At 36.3% G+C, this 19940-nt stretch overlaps 2 protein-coding genes across 2 annotated transcripts in view; both read right to left on the bottom strand.

Moving 5' to 3' along the window:
- Positions 1–196: 196 nt before the first annotated feature.
- On the bottom strand, positions 197–7848 carry csgalnact2 (chondroitin sulfate N-acetylgalactosaminyltransferase 2). The gene is made up of 8 exons (XM_007252245.4): positions 7702–7848; positions 4375–5338; positions 4020–4236; positions 3035–3136; positions 2604–2785; positions 2271–2365; positions 1542–1623; positions 197–1445 (listed from the first exon to the last, which is right to left on the bottom strand). The coding sequence occupies exons 2-8, from the start codon at positions 5024–5026 to the stop codon at positions 1150–1152; spliced, it is 1626 nt and encodes a 541-aa protein (XP_007252307.3). The 5' UTR covers positions 5027–5338; positions 7702–7848; the 3' UTR covers positions 197–1149.
- A 1814-nt stretch (positions 7849–9662) lies between these two features.
- The window catches only part of ret (ret proto-oncogene receptor tyrosine kinase), a 38036-nt gene continuing 27758 nt past the window's right edge, over positions 9663–19940 (bottom strand). Inside the window, exons 4-20 of the mRNA XM_015606624.3 lie at positions 18766–19004; positions 18039–18234; positions 17055–17251; positions 16616–16901; positions 16279–16410; positions 15423–15533; positions 15203–15316; positions 14623–14879; positions 14341–14488; positions 13972–14079; positions 13647–13861; positions 12988–13110; positions 12799–12869; positions 12556–12693; positions 12256–12355; positions 11597–11744; positions 9663–10574 (exon numbers count right to left, since the gene is read on the bottom strand). Of these exons, the coding sequence (XP_015462110.2) occupies positions 10417–10574; positions 11597–11744; positions 12256–12355; positions 12556–12693; positions 12799–12869; positions 12988–13110; positions 13647–13861; positions 13972–14079; positions 14341–14488; positions 14623–14879; positions 15203–15316; positions 15423–15533; positions 16279–16410; positions 16616–16901; positions 17055–17251; positions 18039–18234; positions 18766–19004 (2741 nt within the window). The 3' untranslated portion in view covers positions 9663–10416. The remainder of the gene's footprint in view (positions 10575–11596; positions 11745–12255; positions 12356–12555; positions 12694–12798; positions 12870–12987; positions 13111–13646; positions 13862–13971; positions 14080–14340; positions 14489–14622; positions 14880–15202; positions 15317–15422; positions 15534–16278; positions 16411–16615; positions 16902–17054; positions 17252–18038; positions 18235–18765; positions 19005–19940) is intronic.

Raw genomic sequence — 19940 nt, 5'->3', positions numbered from 1 at the left:
TTTGCTGTTCACACTATAGCACAAATGAGACATCTATATCTCATAATGAACAAGACTTGATTTGGGACACTTTTACCTGCTGTGTGTGTAGCCCAAAACTCCTTAAAACCAGTTATATAGACTAATGTGAATAAACAGGAACTACCTGCAATGTTTATGTTGAATGTTGAGAAAATGAAGATAACAATAGACTCTCTCTTCTTTCTTTCTTTATTTTGTAAGAAAAGTGTGAGAAATTCATCACTGACCATTTTAACATGCAGTTGCATTTCAAACTATAGCAAACAGCCTTGTTTACGTTTGTTTGACACTATTTAATTTGTGAGTATTAACTACTATCAGCAGTTTAGCAGTTTTTTTAAACCAGCTTTAAGAAAGAGCTGGAGACGTCAGCGTTTGACTATCTACAGTTGGGTGAGCTCCAACAAAAGACACTAACCAGTGTCGTTAACCACAGTGCAAAGGCTGAAATTGACAATTGCTGAATAGTCATTGGTCATGCTTAAACAAAGTACAGAAAAGAAGGGTTGAGAGGGCGGGAAAAAAAAAAAAAAAAAGAAACCAGTTTGCTCATTCATTCACCAACAATCTTTTTTTTGTTCCCATCCATTTCACATGAAACTGATTGTCTCTTTCAGTTGCATTAACACTGATATACAGACCTGGACCCTTTAATCACAGCGCAAGAGTTCTGAAACAAAATAAAAAAGTACCAGTATGGCTCTATTATTTAAAAAAATCATTACAAAAACTGCATAACTCTTAGTTCTGCTAGAAGCCTATATTAGGCCATTTATAATGTGCTTTGAACATTAAAGCACCAACTGAAATGGTATTTGTACATCCATTAATAATACTCACATTAACATAAAGGTAAACTGACCTTTTGTAGAGATTTCAGAAGAGAAATCACATTATCAAGTCCACATCTTTGAAATGTTTACATAAAGCACTTCAATTAGCATGATTTGTGTTGTAGTGTGGTATGAACCGTGTTTTATCCTTATGTGGAGTCTCGAGTTTATTTTCAAACCATGTTTTAGTTCATGCACATTTTTTTTTTGCATTAGTTCAGATTTAACAAAATCTAGATAAATCTCAATTGGCTAACAACAGTGTGCTTTAGCTTCAGCAGGTTTAATAACCAGCTCAATCCTCTGCTGCTCTGCTCTGAGTCTTGTAGGCCTGTTTGCGAAGATGGTTTTCGATTTCTTCTCGAAACACCAACATGCCCAGGTGGGAGTGGGAGGCTTCATTCATAGCCTTGGACTGGATGCACATGCGGTACTGTTCTGGAGTCAGCTCATCCGCACACAGCTTCTCATGCCACAGGTGGAAGAGACCAGATACAGGAGTGCGCATCACTATCAGGTCGCTCCGCAGATACTTCCTGTACAAGTGGACATCTTCCACTCCCCAGCCTTTTACTTCCAGATCAAATCCTCCTTCAGAAAAAAACAAAGAAAAGATTTTTAAATTAGTATTATTTTCTTTTTAAATATGTTCGTTAGTTACTCATTTTGAAAAGAAACGGATCTTACCTATGTCGAGGAAGTCTGAGCGATACTGACAAGTCATACCAAATCCAAAATCCCTCCAGAATCCAGCATCTTTTTTATGACTCTACAAATAACATTATACAAATATTTAATTCATATTGGTACATCAATAAAATATGTATTATATTTTTATATTATATATGACATAATAGAGTATAATAAATAAGACACCACTTAAAAATTATGAGTTTCTTTGATTTTGCCAAATTGAAAACCTCTGGAACATAATCAAAAGTATGATGGATGATAACAAGCCATCAAACCAAGATGAACTGCTTGAATATTTGCACCAGAAGTGACAAAGTTACCCAAAAGCAGTGTGTAAGACTGGTTGAGGGGAACATGCCAAGATGCATGAACACTGATTAAAACCAGGGTTATTCCACCAAATATTGGATTTCTAAACTCTTAAAACTTATAAATATGAACTTGTTTTGTTTGCATTAATTAAGGTCTGAAAGCTCTGCAGCTTTTTTGTTATTTCAGCCATTTCTCATTTTCTGCAAATAAATGCTCTAAATGACAACAATATTTTCATTTTAAGTTTGGGAGAAATGTTGTCCATAGTTTATAGAATAAAACAACAATGTACACTTTACTCAAACATATACCTATAAATAGCAAAATCAGAAACTGAAGTGATCTTTTAATTTTTCCAGAGCTGTATGTTCCACAAATGTAATTACACATGCAAATGAACTGGTTACGTACCAGCTGATGTTCAATAGGTGGAGTTAGTTCAAGATTTCCATATACTATAGCAGGATTGTACAGGCTAAAAACTACTGGATAGAAGACTCGCTTGCCTTGATGGAAGAAATGGGACACATGTATAGATAAAGTTACATGGATGAAAAAAGTATTTAAAAAATACAATAAAACAACACAAAAGAAGAAAAGCCTGAGGCTGTCCAGTCTGCAAGTTTGTAATACTGCAATTCTGTGCCAAACACAAATGAATAATAATACATAACAATTAAATCCAAATAGAAAATCAAAGCTATTCATGTTTACACCTCAAAACAAGCTGCTGAAATGACGTACCTGGGGTTGTATTGAGTCGACAGGTGCTGAGGAACTCAAGTGTGAAGTAAATATCTACGTCACAGAAGAACATCAACACATCGCTCGATTTCTTCCACGCGTGAGCGCTGATGTCCAGCCCTCTTCCACGAGAAAACTCTTCATCCACGGGGATAAGGGTGTAGTTGGTGAAGCTCTCCTCACTGGAAACACAGTTTGCAGTCACAGTTAGATAAACACCACTGTTAATATTACAGAATTTCATGGTTTTTGAAAACAGCCTGTGTTTAAAATGACTCTAGACGAGAAGTGTTATACAAGGAGGCTTCCAAATGTGGCAAGTTTGTTTGGGTATTTATAGCAGCTTGATAGCAGCTGCCATCCCTGTCCGCCTACCTGTGGGTTTATATTTAACTGGCTGTCCTGAAAATGGTTCCTTTCAGAGCACAAACCTGGACATTTTCCGTAAGGACGACTTCACTTCCTGCAAACCCTCCTGCCCAAAGTAGACTACTGTGAGATGCACACGCTTGTCCTGCTGTATACAAACCTCCCTGCAAAAAAAACAACACACATCAGACTTTCACTGCAAAAACCTAAATCTTAGCAAGTGAAAAAAATAAATCTAATTTCAAATAATAAATCTTACTTTTTTTCCCCCTCTGATAAGATTTTTCATTGTAAATGTAAAATTATTTAGCTTACTTTAGGAATAATGATCTTAATTGGTCTTACTTAGCAATGTAGAAGTTTCACTTTATTTTAAATAATTTGAACTCAAAATAAGCACCAAATAAAAAATAAGTAACCAGTCAAGCTATTCTAATTTTTGTGTCTAAATGTAAGCTACAAAATCTGTGATTTTAGCTGGATTCAAGTCTTATTTCTCTAATATTGTGACATTGCTTGTTTTAAGAAATCTTATTAAGACAATTTGCATGCCTTTTTTGTTTTTGCTTATTATAAAATCACAGCCACCTTAATTTTCATATATTTTGTCTAGATTTTGCTAATGGATGTATTATATAGTGTACAGTGTATTATAAAGAACAAGGAATCACAATGCCTCTCTCTACAACAAGCTCCACCTTCAAGCCTGCCAAAAAATTACTGTTTATTAGGCCGTGACAATAACTATTTTATATTTGGACGGTATATTGTCATAGAACATATTGTGATACACAATATTACTTTCATTTTTAGAACATTTTATCACACTGATATAATAATATGAATAAACAAACTAAGTAGCCATAACAGCTCATTTACACCAATTTCACCACTTATTTAATATGTCAATGACGTGATTATTCTGAGGCCTAGTACCGATAGTTTTTACTACATTACATTTTTGTGCTCTTTAGCACAGCTGTACTAGAATAACTTGCACTGACCATTAATTAGCTTATTCTATAGAATTTAAGCCACTATCCTCACCTGAAGTTGTGTAGAAACTGGGCAAATGCTTCAGTTCTGCCTGACAGAGGCACAATAATGTTAATGATTGTGCTGGCTGTATCCACAGATGTACTCCTGACTTTCATCAGGGGACCAAAGGGACGAAAGAGGGTGACGTGACGGAATTCATGAGAATTCTCCTTCGCAAAGTAGAGTTCATACAGGGTGCCTTTGTCCCGCTCAGTCCTATAAAGCCCTGAGAAGCACAGAGTAAACAGAATGTCCAGAATTACGCAATATTTTTAACCACAACCATCATTACTTTTCCATCATTACTCAAATGGAAACACAGTGCTCACACCATTACCAGGAGCCAAACTTCCAAAGTTCTTACCCTCAACAAAGTGGCTGTCTGTGAAGGTCTGCCTCTGCATGGGCATGTCGTCTTCCTGACCGTCCTCTTCATCTGGGTTGTTTAAAACATCCAGACCTGCCTCAATCACCTCCACCAGCTCGTCTCGACGATCTTTCCGTACGGGCTTTTCCTCAGGATGCCGAGTGAGGCCCATCTCCAGCTGGTAAACCTTCGTAGTGGTGAAGCTCTCAAAGGGCACTAAGGCGTACTCACTGGGAAGCTTTGCCCCAGTACTCACTTCTGCCTTATCGATCTGCGAATGCAAGAATTCCAGGAGGTCACCAGGTTCCTGATCTTTGCCATCAACCAGGCCTTGTGGCCCTGGGCCCTCTTTCTTTTCCTGCAGGGTCTTCAGCTTGTCGTTCATCTCCTGTAGCTCCTGTTTGAGTTGTGCAATCTGTCGTTTGAGGCTGGCAGCTCGACTGAGGTGCCGCTCCTCTTGCTCCTGTAGCAGAGCCTGGTAATACTCCTTCCCATAAGGCTCCCCTCCAAGGCCAGGTAACACATGACTTACATCTGCAGGAGGAGTGCACTCCAGCAGGTAGCTAAAGAACAGCAACACAAACAGCAAGAATACACCCAGGAGGAGCCAGCGCACCCGGCCCTGCAGTAGCAGCCCTCGCCGGGGCATCGCTGCGAGACTGGGAGCTGTTCTTCAACCACGTCTCTTTTTCATTTCTGCTCTGGCAAAACCTCACTTCAGGAGAATAAAGGGCTATTTCAAGAATCATTTATAAAATCTTCATCCTCTGATGTACGATTTCCACAGAAAAGGGAAACTGCGAGGGCAGAGTGCAGCAAAGTCACACATCCTTTGTAGTCATGCTGCATTCCTAAGACAGTCCCGTATAAATATTTAGATTTCTCAGAAATGTGCAAAAACACCACTGACAAGCCTGTGTGCTCATCTCAAGCGTGGTCCTGTTTAACAAGAAGGTGCCACCTGAAAAACATGGGGGGAACATTTAAAAAGAAGTGAATTAGCCAACAACCAAAAAACTGTTACTTGATGTGCCAACAGAACCATACACAATCTACCACAATCATCCTCATGTGACTATGCTAAAGAGAGTGAGCGTGTAAGAAAGATCAAGTCATCTCATAAACAACAGCAGATCTGAATCAATCTATCTCGTAAGACTGTGTTGGGAAATACAGCCACTGTGTGGACAACAGTTGAGAATGTGAGGGAAACAATTCACATAGACCATTTTAAGTTTTTAGGAACACTGGAGGACTTGCAGAAAAAAAATGCCAGCTCAACTTACAAAAAAGACTTAGTGGCAACAAGAAATGTATTATTTTTATCGCAATTTGGTAGAAAGACGAAAAGCTAATTCTTTGTTATTCTTTATAATACCAAGTATTGGTGTGACATAATGTATCGTACACAATACATCATCAAACACTTATGTTGGGATTTTAAACAATCCATATTGTGCTAAGAGTAGCATTATTTTAAAAGCATAGCTTTGTATAGCTGTACTTTCTTTCTATGACATGTCTACCATAAGCAGATTCCTTCTGTCCAATAATATTTATTTTATTTTGTTATTAATTTGAGACAAATTCCTGTATTTTTTAAATATCACAATATTATGTGTGGAATAAATACAATTGCAATTTGAGTTTTTTTTTTAATATCGTGGAGTCCTAACCCAACTCTTGTCTTGCTTTTCAAAGCAAAAAGCAAGAAATTGCAAAACCACAGTTTAACTATTTTATTGAACAATAAACATTAACACCCAGCATACACAACACCAAAACATAAATAATAAATAAATAAAATAATCACTGTTCACTAAAATAAATGTTCTGTTTTATTTGGCAGCCATTGGCTGTGGTGTTTCCCTAATCATTAACAAAATAAAAAATATAACAGTTAGTTACAGGTAGTTAATAAACTAATTCTTTTAAAACTGGGTGACAAATAAATGAAAAATGCACAGTTTTAACCTATAACAGTTTTAGCCCATGATGATATACGTCACAGAGACACATACTGAACATCTTGAGAGCATTACTATCAGACCTATTTACAGAATGTAGGAGTATTTTATTGATTCAGCAGGTCTCTGTTTCAACCATTTGAACAATTGCTTTCATTAAATGTTCCCACGAGAAAACATTCCATATAACTAGTCCTGACCTGATTTCTAGAGGTGGATGTTAAAATACCAGTTATGAAACTGGTTGTGTCACTTGTAATCAGGATTTTTTGATTAAAATCATAAGTCATGTTCCCACAATAAAAGAAAATCATGAGGGAGCTGCTCACTGAATTGATCTGATTCACTTTTTTATTTTGGTACTAATATTCAATTGATCTGGGATCCCATGAGTTAACAGCTCTTTGTTTTAAAGAGTACTGTATTAGTTTAATATAATGTTTCAAAGGCAAAAAAATGGGACCTGAGAATTAACATGTAACATGTACATAAGTATATACTACAGCTCTGGAAAAAAATAAAACAAGTTTTTTGATTCAAGAGGAAGATGAATGATCACAAACCATCAAACCAAGCTGAACTGCTTGAATTTTTGCACCAGGAGTGGAATAAAGTTATTAAAAAGCAATGTATATGACTGGTGGAGGAGAACATGCCAAGATGCATGAAATCTGTGAGGATTTTTCCACCAAATATTAATTTCTGAACTCTTAAAACTTTATGAATATGAATGAATCGTTTTTGTTATTTCAGCCATTTCCCATTTTCTGCAAATAAATGCTCTAAATTACTATATTTTTATTTGGAATTTGGGAGAAATGTTTTAAATACAGAGGCATGTTCCCACAATAAAAATCACGAAAGAGCTGCTCACTGAATTTAGGTGATTTAATTTTGATCTTAGTATCAATATTTATAAATGGGTCTGGTCTGTTATGGGTTAATAGCTCTCTATTTTGAAAAGTGCTGCACCAGTTAAATATAAATGTTTCTTATCTCTATAAGAGACCTGAGACTTTACATGTATGCAGCTTATATAAAGCTTGGTCAAACAATACTTTTAAATCGATCTGAGGAACAATAAAAGCACTTAGGGTTATTGGTTAATCTAACGCGCTGACAATGCCAAATCAGAAGAATGAATGTCTGTCGGTCGCTGCTACAGAATGAGCTGGTTAAATATTGTGTTTAAATGTTATATGAATACAGAGGCAGCTGATGATCTGGCTGAAGGAGCTACAGGAACACAGACACAGAGAGAGAGAGGCTGCAGCAGCAGCTCACTCCCCTCACTAACTCTCCGCTACAAGTTATTTACTGAATAAAACTCAGCACAGCGGCGGCGGCGCTCGCTTACCTCGGATCCCGCGCTGCTGCTCGCGGCGTTAAACGGAGAGGATATCCTCCAGTCTCTGCAAAACAAACGTGGGAACTAAACGCCACGGGGCACAAAACACGGAACAACAGAGAAAAATATGGGGGCCGTTTCCGACTGGGCTTCATCTGGACTACTTCAAAATAAAAGCCCGGCCTCTGGAAAATATACACAGCAACCAGACGGGTTTTCTACGGCGGCGTTTTAGGGCCACTCTTAAAAAAATAAAAATAAAAACGGTTTACTTCGAGAATACGTCTTAATATTACGGAATTAAAGTCGCAAAATTACGAGATTAAAGTCGTAATATTACGAAATGAAAGTCGCAATATTACAAGAATAAAGTCGTAATATGACAAGATTAAAGTCGTAAAATTAAGAGATTAAAGTCATAATATTACAAGATTAAACTTGCAATATTACAAGAATAAAGTAATATAACGAAGATTAAATTCACAATATTACGAGATTAAATTCTCAATATTACAAAATTAAAGTTGTAATATTAGAAGAATAAAGTTGTAATATTACGAAAATAAGGTTGTAAATGTACAATATTAAATTCACAATATTACGAGATTAAATTCACAATATTACAAGATTAAAGTTGTAATATTACAAGAATAAAGTTGTAATATTACGAGAATAAAACTGATGTAGAAATACAAAAGCTTCTTCTTCATAAAGTAATAAAGGAAAATAAAAACACTCATAGAAACACTCAGCCATACATGAATTAACAGAAAATGAAATAATTTTTGACCCATGTTGCGCATTAAGGGGCTTTTATTGAAAAATAAGAACGGTAAAAAAAATAAGGATGTACTATGATTAAAAACAAGTTAATTGAGGAATATCTTGTATACTAAATAATTAAATTATTTTATTGCAAAGATATAGAAAATATAAACTCACTTTTGACTCATTTTAATCTGTTTAGTTAACACACTAGCACATACACACACACACACACACACACAGTGTGAGGACTTGTACCTGGAGCAGTGGGCAGCCTTCGTTGCAGTGCCTGCAGGTGCTGTGGGGGTTGCTTATGGGCCGAACAATAGAAGCTTGCTGAACCCAGGTATAAAACCCACAACCCTGTCAATAATAACGTGATGTTCTAACCCCTTAGTTACCACTGTGCCCGGCATTTATGTCTCTCCTTCTTCTATCACACCCAGTTTAACTAATCAGGTAATTAACAAGCCCTTTATAAGTTGCAGGGGGTGTGTTAAAGCACAGATATCACTAAAATGTAACATCTATGCAGCAAATTATCTAGGAAAATGTCACACCATATGAAATTAGATAAGATTAGATACGATGAAAAGAGGACGGCCTCTACAGCAGGACAATTATCCCAAATCCCAAACATCTCAAAATCTACAATAGACAACCTTTAGATGTACAAGCTGAAAATGTTTTGCCATTGCCCCCACATTCCTCTAACCTACATATAACTGAGAACCTGTTATTAGATCTTAGAAGGGCAGTGTATGTAAAGATGACCCAAGAATATCACAGAACTAGATGCTTTTTTACAATAAAGATTGAGCAAAACTGTGTTTCCCAGCTGCAGCTCTTGCAAAATTTATAACAAAGCACTGACCAAGCAGGGTGCCCACACCGTTCCTGTTTGTGTCATCTTCAGCTCTTCACAGAAGTTTTGACCAAGGGTGCCCATCAAGACCTTTGCATGTCTCTGTATGTCCTTATCTCGGTTTGGGTCCTATGATCTTCACAAGTGGTGTCAAGAAGCTGTGTAACTGTAATGAAGGAAGTGCAGGCCTGTGTAAAACTTGTCTTATCACTCAGGTATTTTAGCTCAAAGGAATGTTAGCTCAGTTTCTACATTTCTACATTTATTCATATAAACATTTATATTTACATTTTACATACATTTGAACACATTTGCAAAATGTAATAACAACAGCCAGACATCTTCTAACAGTTTTATTGATTGTAAATTAATTACATTATAACAACATAACAAGGAATCACACTCATCTGCATTGTTATAACTGTTGCACAAAGAATGTCTTCACAAGGATTTAGACATAACCGGCCATGAGACATTAAACTCAATACAGCTGTAGTTTAAACTCAAATTAATATCCCAGAGGTACCACAGAGATACTGTACTTGATACTTGATTTTTGTGACAAATTTCTGTGGCATACTTATTTTTTGGCAAAAAGTACATGTTCCTTTCACACTGAAGAAACAGCTTTACTTCTCTAGATGAAACTTGCATCCATTCCTTGTACAGTCATTGGCAAGAAATAAAAATAAAAATAGAAGAGTTGATGGTAAAGAATCTCCCTTTAATTTCTGGGCTGGAATCAAGATCTTCTCTGTCTTGCATTTATAACTGGAGGCTATAATAGAAGCGGCACAGGCACTTGAAAGACATTTAACATAGACATTAAACTGTGGACACAGTCATGCAATGATACAACATGGCCGACAGGGCCTTGAGGTAATGATTAACATACCTACGAGCTGCGTGTGAAATATTTTGAGTAATTCCAGCCAATTTGCAGTCAATTGCCTCTTTCCACACAGAAAGCTCGTGCAACAGAAATAAAAGGGAATCAACTTTAGCATCGTATAACTTATATACAGTTTATTATACATTTACATATCTTCCCTTCTTAGCCATTTCCACCATTCGTTTTCATGGTCTGCATTTTTTTAGCTATCAAGCTTGTCCATAATTTTTGCGGGAGAAGGCAAAGCCATCCAGTTTGCATAAACACTATCATTGGCATATCTTGTAAAGACTGGGTTAGTGGCATCAAGTCTGTTGAGCTGTACCGGGCTCTTCTCAGGCCAGTTCGGGTATGACATGCCTAAAAACGAGAACATATCATTTTTTCTGCACTGAAGAAAAAAAGGGTTAGAGTGCAGACAGTAAGGCTCTCAAAAGAAACTCTGTTCATAGATCATTTTGAATGTATGGATTCAAGTTAGGTTAGGTTAAATATAAAATATGTAATGTAGTGAGGAATGTCTTTGGTCCCAGTATTCATGTGGTATGTGTAGTTTACATTCATGTCATTAACCCAGTGTAATGAAGTTAGTAGCCTGTTGTGCCCTTATGTGATTATTGTTTAATTTTTTATTTGTATTAAACTTAAAAAAAAATAAAAAATTCTGACAATTTGGACCTTGAGGTGGCTGCATAGAAAGTGCCTCACCGATAGCCATTTTATTGCTGAATACAATACAGGACAAACGGTTATTAGATGTTTGCACAACTACTGGGATCTTGTAAGCTAGTAAGCTTGCACATTCATGCTTAAATGGAAGGAAGAGTTTAATTCAAAAGCCTTACTGCTTCTCTATTCAGCATTTCTGAGTCCATCTATACAAACACTTCATTTCTGTAATATGTAAAAAATATTACAGAGAATGCCAGTATGTGATTCATACCAAACAGATCAACATTGATTCAGACGGGACCTGTTTCAAATGTAAACTAAATCTATAATCAATAGTTTATTACAAAAGCGAAAATGATGCAGGTCAAACAAAAGAAGTATCTTGGGACTTACGAAATTATATACAAAATGTGTTCCATACTTAGCATTACCAATTATAATAAGCACTTTGAAAAAGTTAAAAAAGTAACTAGAATTTTAACAGGGTTGTTTATGTACATCGGAAGCAGGTCCAAAATCAAAAAAATCTGATCATTTACTTCAAATACTACAAGATTCATTCATCTTTCTTAAAATCTTGGGCAGTTGTCAGAGCTTTCTGGCTAACATGCCATTAGCACAACCACAGCACCTTGCCTATGGAAGCTATTCAAAGACAGACAGATCTGATTTTGTTGTTTAGAATCGAGTAAATGCATGGGAAATTCTACCATAGAGCTTGTTTTCAATCCAAGTGGAGGGGAGGGTTCGAGGGAGAGGGGCGTTATTACAGTCCACAAGGGGAGTGTCCTCTTCGGAGAGGGCGTCGTCATATAGCAGAGCATCTGCAGGCGTGGAGGCCGCAAGATCCAAGTAGTCCTTACAGGAGAGAACAGGAGTTAATATTACACAATTCAAAAAAGTAACCAATTTTAGTGCTCCTATTAAAACACTTACCTTTGACAATCTTTATCATTATAGTAAAACAAAAATCATTAAAGTGAAATAATTAGCTGCTAAAGCTTAGCACATGCTCCAATAGTAGCACCTGGAGGAATTAATTAAAAATAACTGAAGCTTTTAAACAAATGTGATAGGATAATAAATCTTGCTGAGTTAGAGTGCTCTACATACCCAAACCTGGGTTGTATTTACAAGGTTGAACATGTTTCCTAAGGCTGATTGTGCACCTACCCCTGACCGGTCTCACATATGGTATGTCAGCAGTGAAATATTGTACATGTGCCTTGGGCAAGACAAGACTGAGGCCCAGGTGTGCCTTTCTTCATACATGCATGTGTGTGTATGTGTGCTACGCTAAAGCTCAGCCCATTCATCATATTGTGTTAGTATTTGATTGATTCAGAAGGGCATTTGTCTTCATTCTTACTCTGCTTTTCACCATCATCTTCTCCAGCTCTTTGCTGATCTCTGAGAAGGTGGGCCTCTTGTCTGGCTCTTGCTTCCAGCAGCGAAGCATCAGACTATACCTGTTTAATAAAAGACGAGTCAATCAGATTTAGAATCAAACAGTCACACAGTATAGTGCTTTTTTATAATCATTTTGATATTTTGTGTTGAAGAATTAAGTAAAAGTAAAAGTATTTTATACTTTATATTATTAACATGAGCTCTGTTGATTTAAAATGGCTTCTGTTATTAATAAGCATGCAGAATGTATAAAACACACATTTCTTCAGTGCAGTTCTCTGGTTTCTCCATCCTGTAGCCTGTTTTGAGGAGGTTGAAGAGCCGCTCAGGAGCAATGCCTGGATATGGGTTTCCACCAAGGGTCACAATTTCCCATAACAGCACCCCAAAAGACCAGCTAAGAGAAAAAAGAGTGTGAGAGAGAGAAAACGAATGAGAAATGTTACAGCTACTCACTGGTCCTAGATTTATTTAAGCTGACTTACACACAGAGTGTACTTACACATCACTTTGTGTGGTGTATATGTGATCAAACAAGGACTCAATAGCCATCCATTTCACAGGAATACGACCCTGAAATGAAAATATAGTATGTAGCACAAATATTACTGCAACTGTCAATGTATGCATATGTATTAAATGTGTCTATATCATGTCATCTATACTCAAGTTGAATATGTAAGACATTTACCTTGCTCCTCTTTACATATGAATCTTCCTCATAAACATCTCGGGATAAACCAAAGTCTGATATCTTCATTTTTCTCCCCTCTGCTACCAGAACATTCCTTGCTGCTAGATCCCTGTGAACGAGCTGCAAATAAAAGATAATTAAAAATAAATTATAATAAAAAGGACAGGCTTTCAGATACACAAGTTAAATCCAATCAGATTTAAAAGTACATTTGTTGAGTTAACACTCACAAGTGCGAACAGCAAAATAAATAAAACCATTTTTTCCAAATTTAAAAAGTAATAAAACTCTTTTGTAACTATTTTACAGTTTATACAGTATTGTATTTGAATGTCCTTAAAATCCCTAAGACTTGATTAATTAAATCAGACGTGTTAAGTACAGAGCTTATAATAACAAAGCCTAAAACATCTATAATATATTATAATGTCAAAAATATGTATGTATATAATATCATATATAATATATATTTCAGAGTTTGTGATATTGTCAGAGTAAGTAAAGGGCACTAGGTACCACTGAGATGAATATATGTCAGTTATCACATTATAATCTGCGGTTGTTGGATCTGATTCAATCATTAACGTTTTCTAAAACTCTAATCCTTGCTTCCATACTTGTTTCTTATATAGTGTATCTTCAGCTGTCTAGTGTACCTTCATTTCAGCCAGGTACTGCATTCCTCTGGAGATCTGCCAGGCAAAGGAGATGAGGTCTCCCATGGTGAGAGCTCTCTCATCTGGGTTCTCCAGGTAGCTGGAGTTACGGTTGGCATCGCTACCCATGTAGCTGGGTCCAACTTTCCGGCTCTCTCTCAGGAAGTTCCGCAGGGATCCATATTTGGCATATTCAACAATCAGATATAACGGACCTGGACAGATTTTAAGAACATCGGATCATATCATGATGAAAAGTGTGTCAAAGACATTTCAAAACACGGGATCAAATCATTGTAAAACCACATTTTAAAATAATTCTTACCATCCTGGCTACAAGCTCCATACATTTTTATAACATGTGGGTGGTTGACCTGCTTGAGCAGAGTGAATTCTGATAAAAGGTCACGAAGTTCACTGTGAGAGGCATTTTCTGTAGCAAAGAGAAACAGATAATTAATGTTTTATTATAAAGTACACAGCTTACTTTTTACATTACCTTTCATTTCTATCCATAGATAGATATCTGTAAGCCATTAAAATGAAATTATATTCAAGTAAATCATATATTTTATGTTTATTTTGTGTTTCAGTTGTTCCTGCATATAAAATAAAAAAGAGTCATAACAAGAAATAATAAAAAAAACAAGAATAACAACAAGAAATAAATAACCTTTTTGTTTATTTATCTTACCTTTCAACATTTTCACAGCCACTGTGGTGTATCCTGCCTTTCCTTTGAGCCGGAATGCTGTTGCCTTCACAACTTTCCCAAACTCTCCCTCTCCAAGAGTTTTACCCAGAACTAAGTTCTTTCGTGGGAATTCCCACTTTGGATCCTCCTGTGCACAAAATAAAGACAAATTTCCGCATTATTGCCTATTGGACTATATTTTACAATGTTCTACTACCACTGCCAAAACCTGTACAGACAACAACAATAAGCAATATAATATAATAAGACTGACGGGCTTACAGGTATTTTGAAGGTGTCAATGGCCACCTGGTTCTCCATGGAGTCCAGAGAACCTCGCCTAACATTGTTGGCTGAGTAACTGATAGGGTAGGACTGGGCAGGCCTACGGAAGGTCATCTCAGCTGAAGCGATTGGGGGTTTGGGTGTGTTCTTGTGATAGCGATGGATGAAATAGGAGGAGAGGAGGATGGAGACGATGAAGGACAGAAGAACTGCTGTGGCAATGATGGTCTTACACATGTCGTCACATATTGCCTCTGTGTGAGAGATAGAATATAAGAGGATGAATTAGTTAATATGACAGGAAATCTTCTTTAAACATATTTATATTTTATATTAATAGTGTGAGAATAATAATAATGCTCTCTATGATGTATTTTCGGTAAACATGTGACTCTGTAAATTAACATAGATTCAGAAATAGAATGTTTCATCTATCCAGCACCCACTATTAGCCTCTGATTTTGCTAAACTGATAGTGGAAATGCATTAATTGTGGAAATGTACCAACTGTGGACTTAACTAGTTTGGTGGCAGGTAAGAATTAGCTAAAACTTTGTAGTTAATCTGTGCAGCTCACCTTCCATCTCATCCTGCTCACAGAAACATTTCTCTGAATAGCAGTAGCACGTTCCATGCCCTGCTTTAATGCCAAGCATCAGGCCTCTCTCATGGCCCCCAATAATAGGCTCACCTAGAATGAAACATACTGATTGCATATCTGCAGATATGGTACAAACACACTGCAGAGCTAACAATACCAGCTCATATACAAAAAAACAGCCTGTAAATTTACTTACGGGTGCAGTCCTGAGGACAGATGGATATATTTTTGCTCTCAATCACATCACAGTATCCGTCTGGGCATGTGCGCAGGTCTGGAGAACACGTGGAGTAATTTTCTGATATCACTGTAAAAGAATGGAAAACCAGTGGAAACATTGTGTTATTGTGTTATTCTATAGCCAATAAGCAGATATCAACACATATAAAATATCTATTCAATGTACTTTAAGTAACAAACCCAACACCCCCGCCCAAAGCTATAAAAATGCTGTATAGTGAGACACTGTAGGACAGTAACGTTAAATCTCACTTTATGCACATCAACTGGTGTTCATTGTCTATTGTGTTCATCTGCACTACCTCCATTCTCCATTACATACACACCAAAGACTGTACTTTTATACTTGACATTTTATTTTATTGTATTTTTATATGTATCATTACATTTTATCCTTTTGCAACTTTGTGTACTATACATACCTGCTGCTGGATGTGTAGAATATCCCCTCAGGGATCAATAAAGTATCTATCTATCTATCTATCTATCTATCTATCTATCTATCTATCTATCTATCTATCTATCTATCTATCTATCTATCTATCTATCTATCTATCTATCCATCTATCCATCCATCCATCCATCCATCCATCCATTCATCCATCCATCCATCTAATCACTTCTCATCCTAAAGGTCAGGTAATTTCACTTCTTGCTAACAACTCAATCTGGTAAATGATTGGGTGAATTAAGTGTGTTTAAGTTGGCAAAGTATTAAAACATGTTAGACTCCAGCCTTCCAAGATCAGAGCTGAAGACCCCTGGTGTACAATATGTCTGGAAAATCCAACAAGGCAAAAGAGAGGTGTAACCTTTATCTGTGCCTTGTCTCCACTGACATCTCCCAGTAGAAGCCCCCAGGCCTCTGAATGCCTCACAATCCCCACGCTGTCTTTTCTCCGCACAGGCCAGTGACTGCTGCTTCTCTGATCTCGGAACCACCACTGCAACATAGATAAACCAACTAAAAATAACTAAACAAGCTTTAAACATTTTAACAGAATAACCTGATGCTTGCTTTTCCTAGAGCTGCATGTCTGAGTTTATAAATGTCATGAAAGCATTAAATTTAAAATTGTACTTCGATTACACATTAAATAAGCATAATTAGGTTGTTGGGCAGTAGCTCAATCTGGAAAGAATGCTTACCTTCGCCTTCAAATCTAATGAGAAGCTGAGTCTTTGCCTCAAGGTGCCTCTGCTGCTCTTTAGCAATGAGGACGAACTCCAGATCTTGAAAGCACTCCTGTCTTTGAAACGGCTTTGTGTCGTTTACATAAAGAACCCCTGACATTTCCTCTAGACTCCGAGCCACACTGACCGCACTGTAGCAGGACAGCACATCAGCAGAGACGTTCCGGTCGGCGATTTCTATCTCATATGCAATATCTATACCTTTGAACTTCAGGCAATTGTCCACACATACTTTTCCAATCTACAAAAAAGGAAACACAGGAAAGGGACACAAGCAATTAACAATTTAATACTAATGTAGGACAACAAAAGTGCAAGCAACTGTTTAAAACAACAGCACAAAATATGATTAAACTTAATAAACTTAATAGACATTTTTTCTTATTCCAAGCACCTGGGAGTAGAGTGTTGATTTCCGAGACAGAGAGACGTAGGTGATGTTGCTGAATTGAATAGGAACAGGCAGAATGGTGATATTAAAGTGCAGCATGACAGTCCCCTCAGTGCCCGGGTAGGTGGTGTCATTAACTAGGTAATCCAACTGGAAAGAGCGCTTCTCCTCCACTGTCAAATTCCTGCTTAGATTCAGTCCTGTACACGAACAAAAAATAAATGCTTATATATATATATTATACAGCTCTGGAAAAAAATTGAGACCACTTCAGTTTCTGAATCAGTTTCTCTATTTATAGGTATATAATTGAGTAAAACGAACAGACCTCATATTTATAAAATTTCAGAAAAGTTCAGAAATCATTATTTGGTGGAATAACTCTGTTTTTAATCACAGTTTCCATGTATCTTGGCATGTTCTCCGCCACCAGTCTTACACACTGCTTTTGGATAATTTTATGCCACTCCTGGTGCAAAAATTCAAGCAGTTCAGATTGGTTTGATGGCTTGTGATCATCCATCTTCCTCTTGACTATATTCCAGAGGTTTTTAATTTGGTAAAATGAAAGAAACTCATCATTTTTATGATATCTCTTATTTTTTCCAGAGCTGTATATATATATTTTTGCCCTGTAAAAAAATCTCTGGACAAACACATTCGAAAGTAAGGAATACACATTTCTTTTATTTATCATGTGATTTTACAAAAAAAAAACTAAATAAAGGGTATTCTTTGATTAAAAATAACATTTTCTGTAACTTTACACAAAGTATAGTAAAGTTATTCAGCTACATCTCTGTCAAATAGAACTGCAAGAAAGTAAGCAAGATAATTCATATACAAAACTGTAATTTTCTGGCAGCATGGGTACAAAAAACGGTAAGTTACTGTTCCATAACAGAAAGTTACAGTTTATTTCAGTCATTTGTGGTGCCTATACTGACAAAAAAACACTTTTTACAGATAGTCTATAGGCATTCTTACTGTATTCATGGACTGTCCCCCGCACATTCCCGAACATGGCTTTCTCCTCCCTGAACTCGTGTAGAATGGTAAAAGTGTCTTTGATCCAGGAGTCATTTGTCATTAAGGTCCCCACAAACCTATTTTCAGTCTGGTCCTTGGGATAACTAGGGGTCGTGTCTCTGTCGTAAACGAACAGATGTCCAAACACAGTGCCCTGCAACAAAAAATTAACACTTGTTATAATTTAGGAGAAGATTCTTCACAAAACGTTTACTTTATATTCAGGATTTAGAGTTCTTTTGACCTAAACAGGAAAAGGAACAAATCCTAAATAATCTTGGTAGAAACTGTGAACATTAGGTTTAAGAAGAAATCTCTATTTTGTTATAACAGCTATTTAAAAAGGTGCATTCTTTGCATAATGTTCTTCTGCTCATACAGTGTTTATAATAACCTCAGAACAGTGCTGTAAATAGAATGGGACACTAAAGTAGCTAACATTCTTTGTTTTCCTGTGAAAAAACTCAATCAAATTCTCAGATGTTAAAAAAAGGGTGAAGCATTTGTTAAAGGCTGTACCAAATGGTCTATTCATCCTATTGCTATTATTGAATTAAATTGTACATTATTAATGGTACCTAATGAATTCACATTATTGAATCTGCTTTGGTTTTCTGATGACACATTTATTACAGTACATATAAGGTATTGGTATTATAAATGTATTATAAGCAAAGTAAATCACCTCACTGCGGCTGAATTCTATAAGCACATCCTCAGAATCTGTGCCGTTCACATAAGGTGCCGTGTCATCCTCATCATAGATGTTGATATGCAGAGGGGTCTCCAGCTTGTGCACCATATCCGGTGTCCGCACGTTACACACTATGATCAGCCGGTAGAACTCCTTCTCCTCGCGGTCCACAGGTGCTGTGACTACCAACTCTGAACTGGAATCATTAACTGCAAAAGGTCCTGGAGATTCTGCACTCGACAAAATAAAAACAAATTCTTAACATGTTAAAGATGCCGCTGGTCATGTTTGCAATTGTTTTTAAAAGTTAAAGACACTTCAGAGGGGAGAATACTCCTAAGCTGCTGGTTAAATATCACCATGTCAAGCTTCATACTCAAAACTAGGGATAAACCTATTCAGCAAGCAAAATTATTATTATTTTTTTACTAATAGTGATTAATTTTTTTTTGTTCTTTCTTTATATTTCACCTGGGGTGTTTACAGCAAAACAAAAAAACATTTAGATTTTATAAAACTTAAATGAACACTTAATGAAAACCTTAAATGAAAACTTAATGAAAAATTGTATAAAAATGTTATTTGGAAACTTAAATTTTCAGCCTTCAAAAATGTTTTAGTTTTTCTGGTTTTATCTTCAGCCAAAAAAAAGCACAACAAAAGGGTTACTTTTCTAAGTTAAACTGTTAGGTTGACCTTTTTTTTCAGTTTTCCTGAAAATCCTTTTATCATGTAACTTGCACAAACAGCTCTGGAAAAAAATTAAGGGACCTCTTCAGTTTCTGAATCAGTTTCTCTGATTTTGCTATTTGTAGGAATATGTTTGAGTAAAATAAACATTTTTATTCTATAAACTATGAACAACATTTCTCCCAAATTCCAATTAAAAATATTGTCATTTAGAGCATTTATTTGCCGAAAATGAGAAATGGCTGAAATAACAAAAAAGATGCCTCAAATAATGCAAAGAAAACAAGTTCAAATTCATAAAGTTTTAAGAGTTCAGAAATCAATATTTGGTGGAATAACCCTGGTGGTTTTTAATAACAGTTTTCATGCATCTTTGCATGTTCTCCTCCACCAGTCTTACACACTGATTTTGGATAACTTTATGCCACTCCTGGTACAAAATTAAAGGCAGTACAGCTTGGTTTGATGGCTTGTGA

The sequence above is a fragment of the Astyanax mexicanus genome, chromosome 7, assembly GCF_023375975.1.
Source record: "Astyanax mexicanus isolate ESR-SI-001 chromosome 7, AstMex3_surface, whole genome shotgun sequence".
NCBI lineage: Eukaryota > Metazoa > Chordata > Actinopteri > Characiformes > Acestrorhamphidae > Astyanax > Astyanax mexicanus.
This window is presented reverse-complemented; position numbering and strand designations above follow the sequence as displayed.

Excerpts from the sequence above, each read along its gene's own strand:
- csgalnact2 (XM_007252245.4), bottom strand. The coding sequence starts at position 5,026 with ATGCCCCGGCGAGGGCTGCTACTGCAGGGCCGGGTGCGCTGGCTCCTC. Across the intron at positions 4,237-4,374 it reads AGACAGCCACTTTGTTGAGG|GGCTTTATAGGACTGAGCGG; the intron begins GTAAGAACTTTG and ends TGTGCTTCTCAG. Across the intron at positions 1,446-1,541 it reads CTCAGACTTCCTCGACATAG|GAGGATTTGATCTGGAAGTA; the intron begins GTAAGATCCGTT and ends TTTTTTCTGAAG.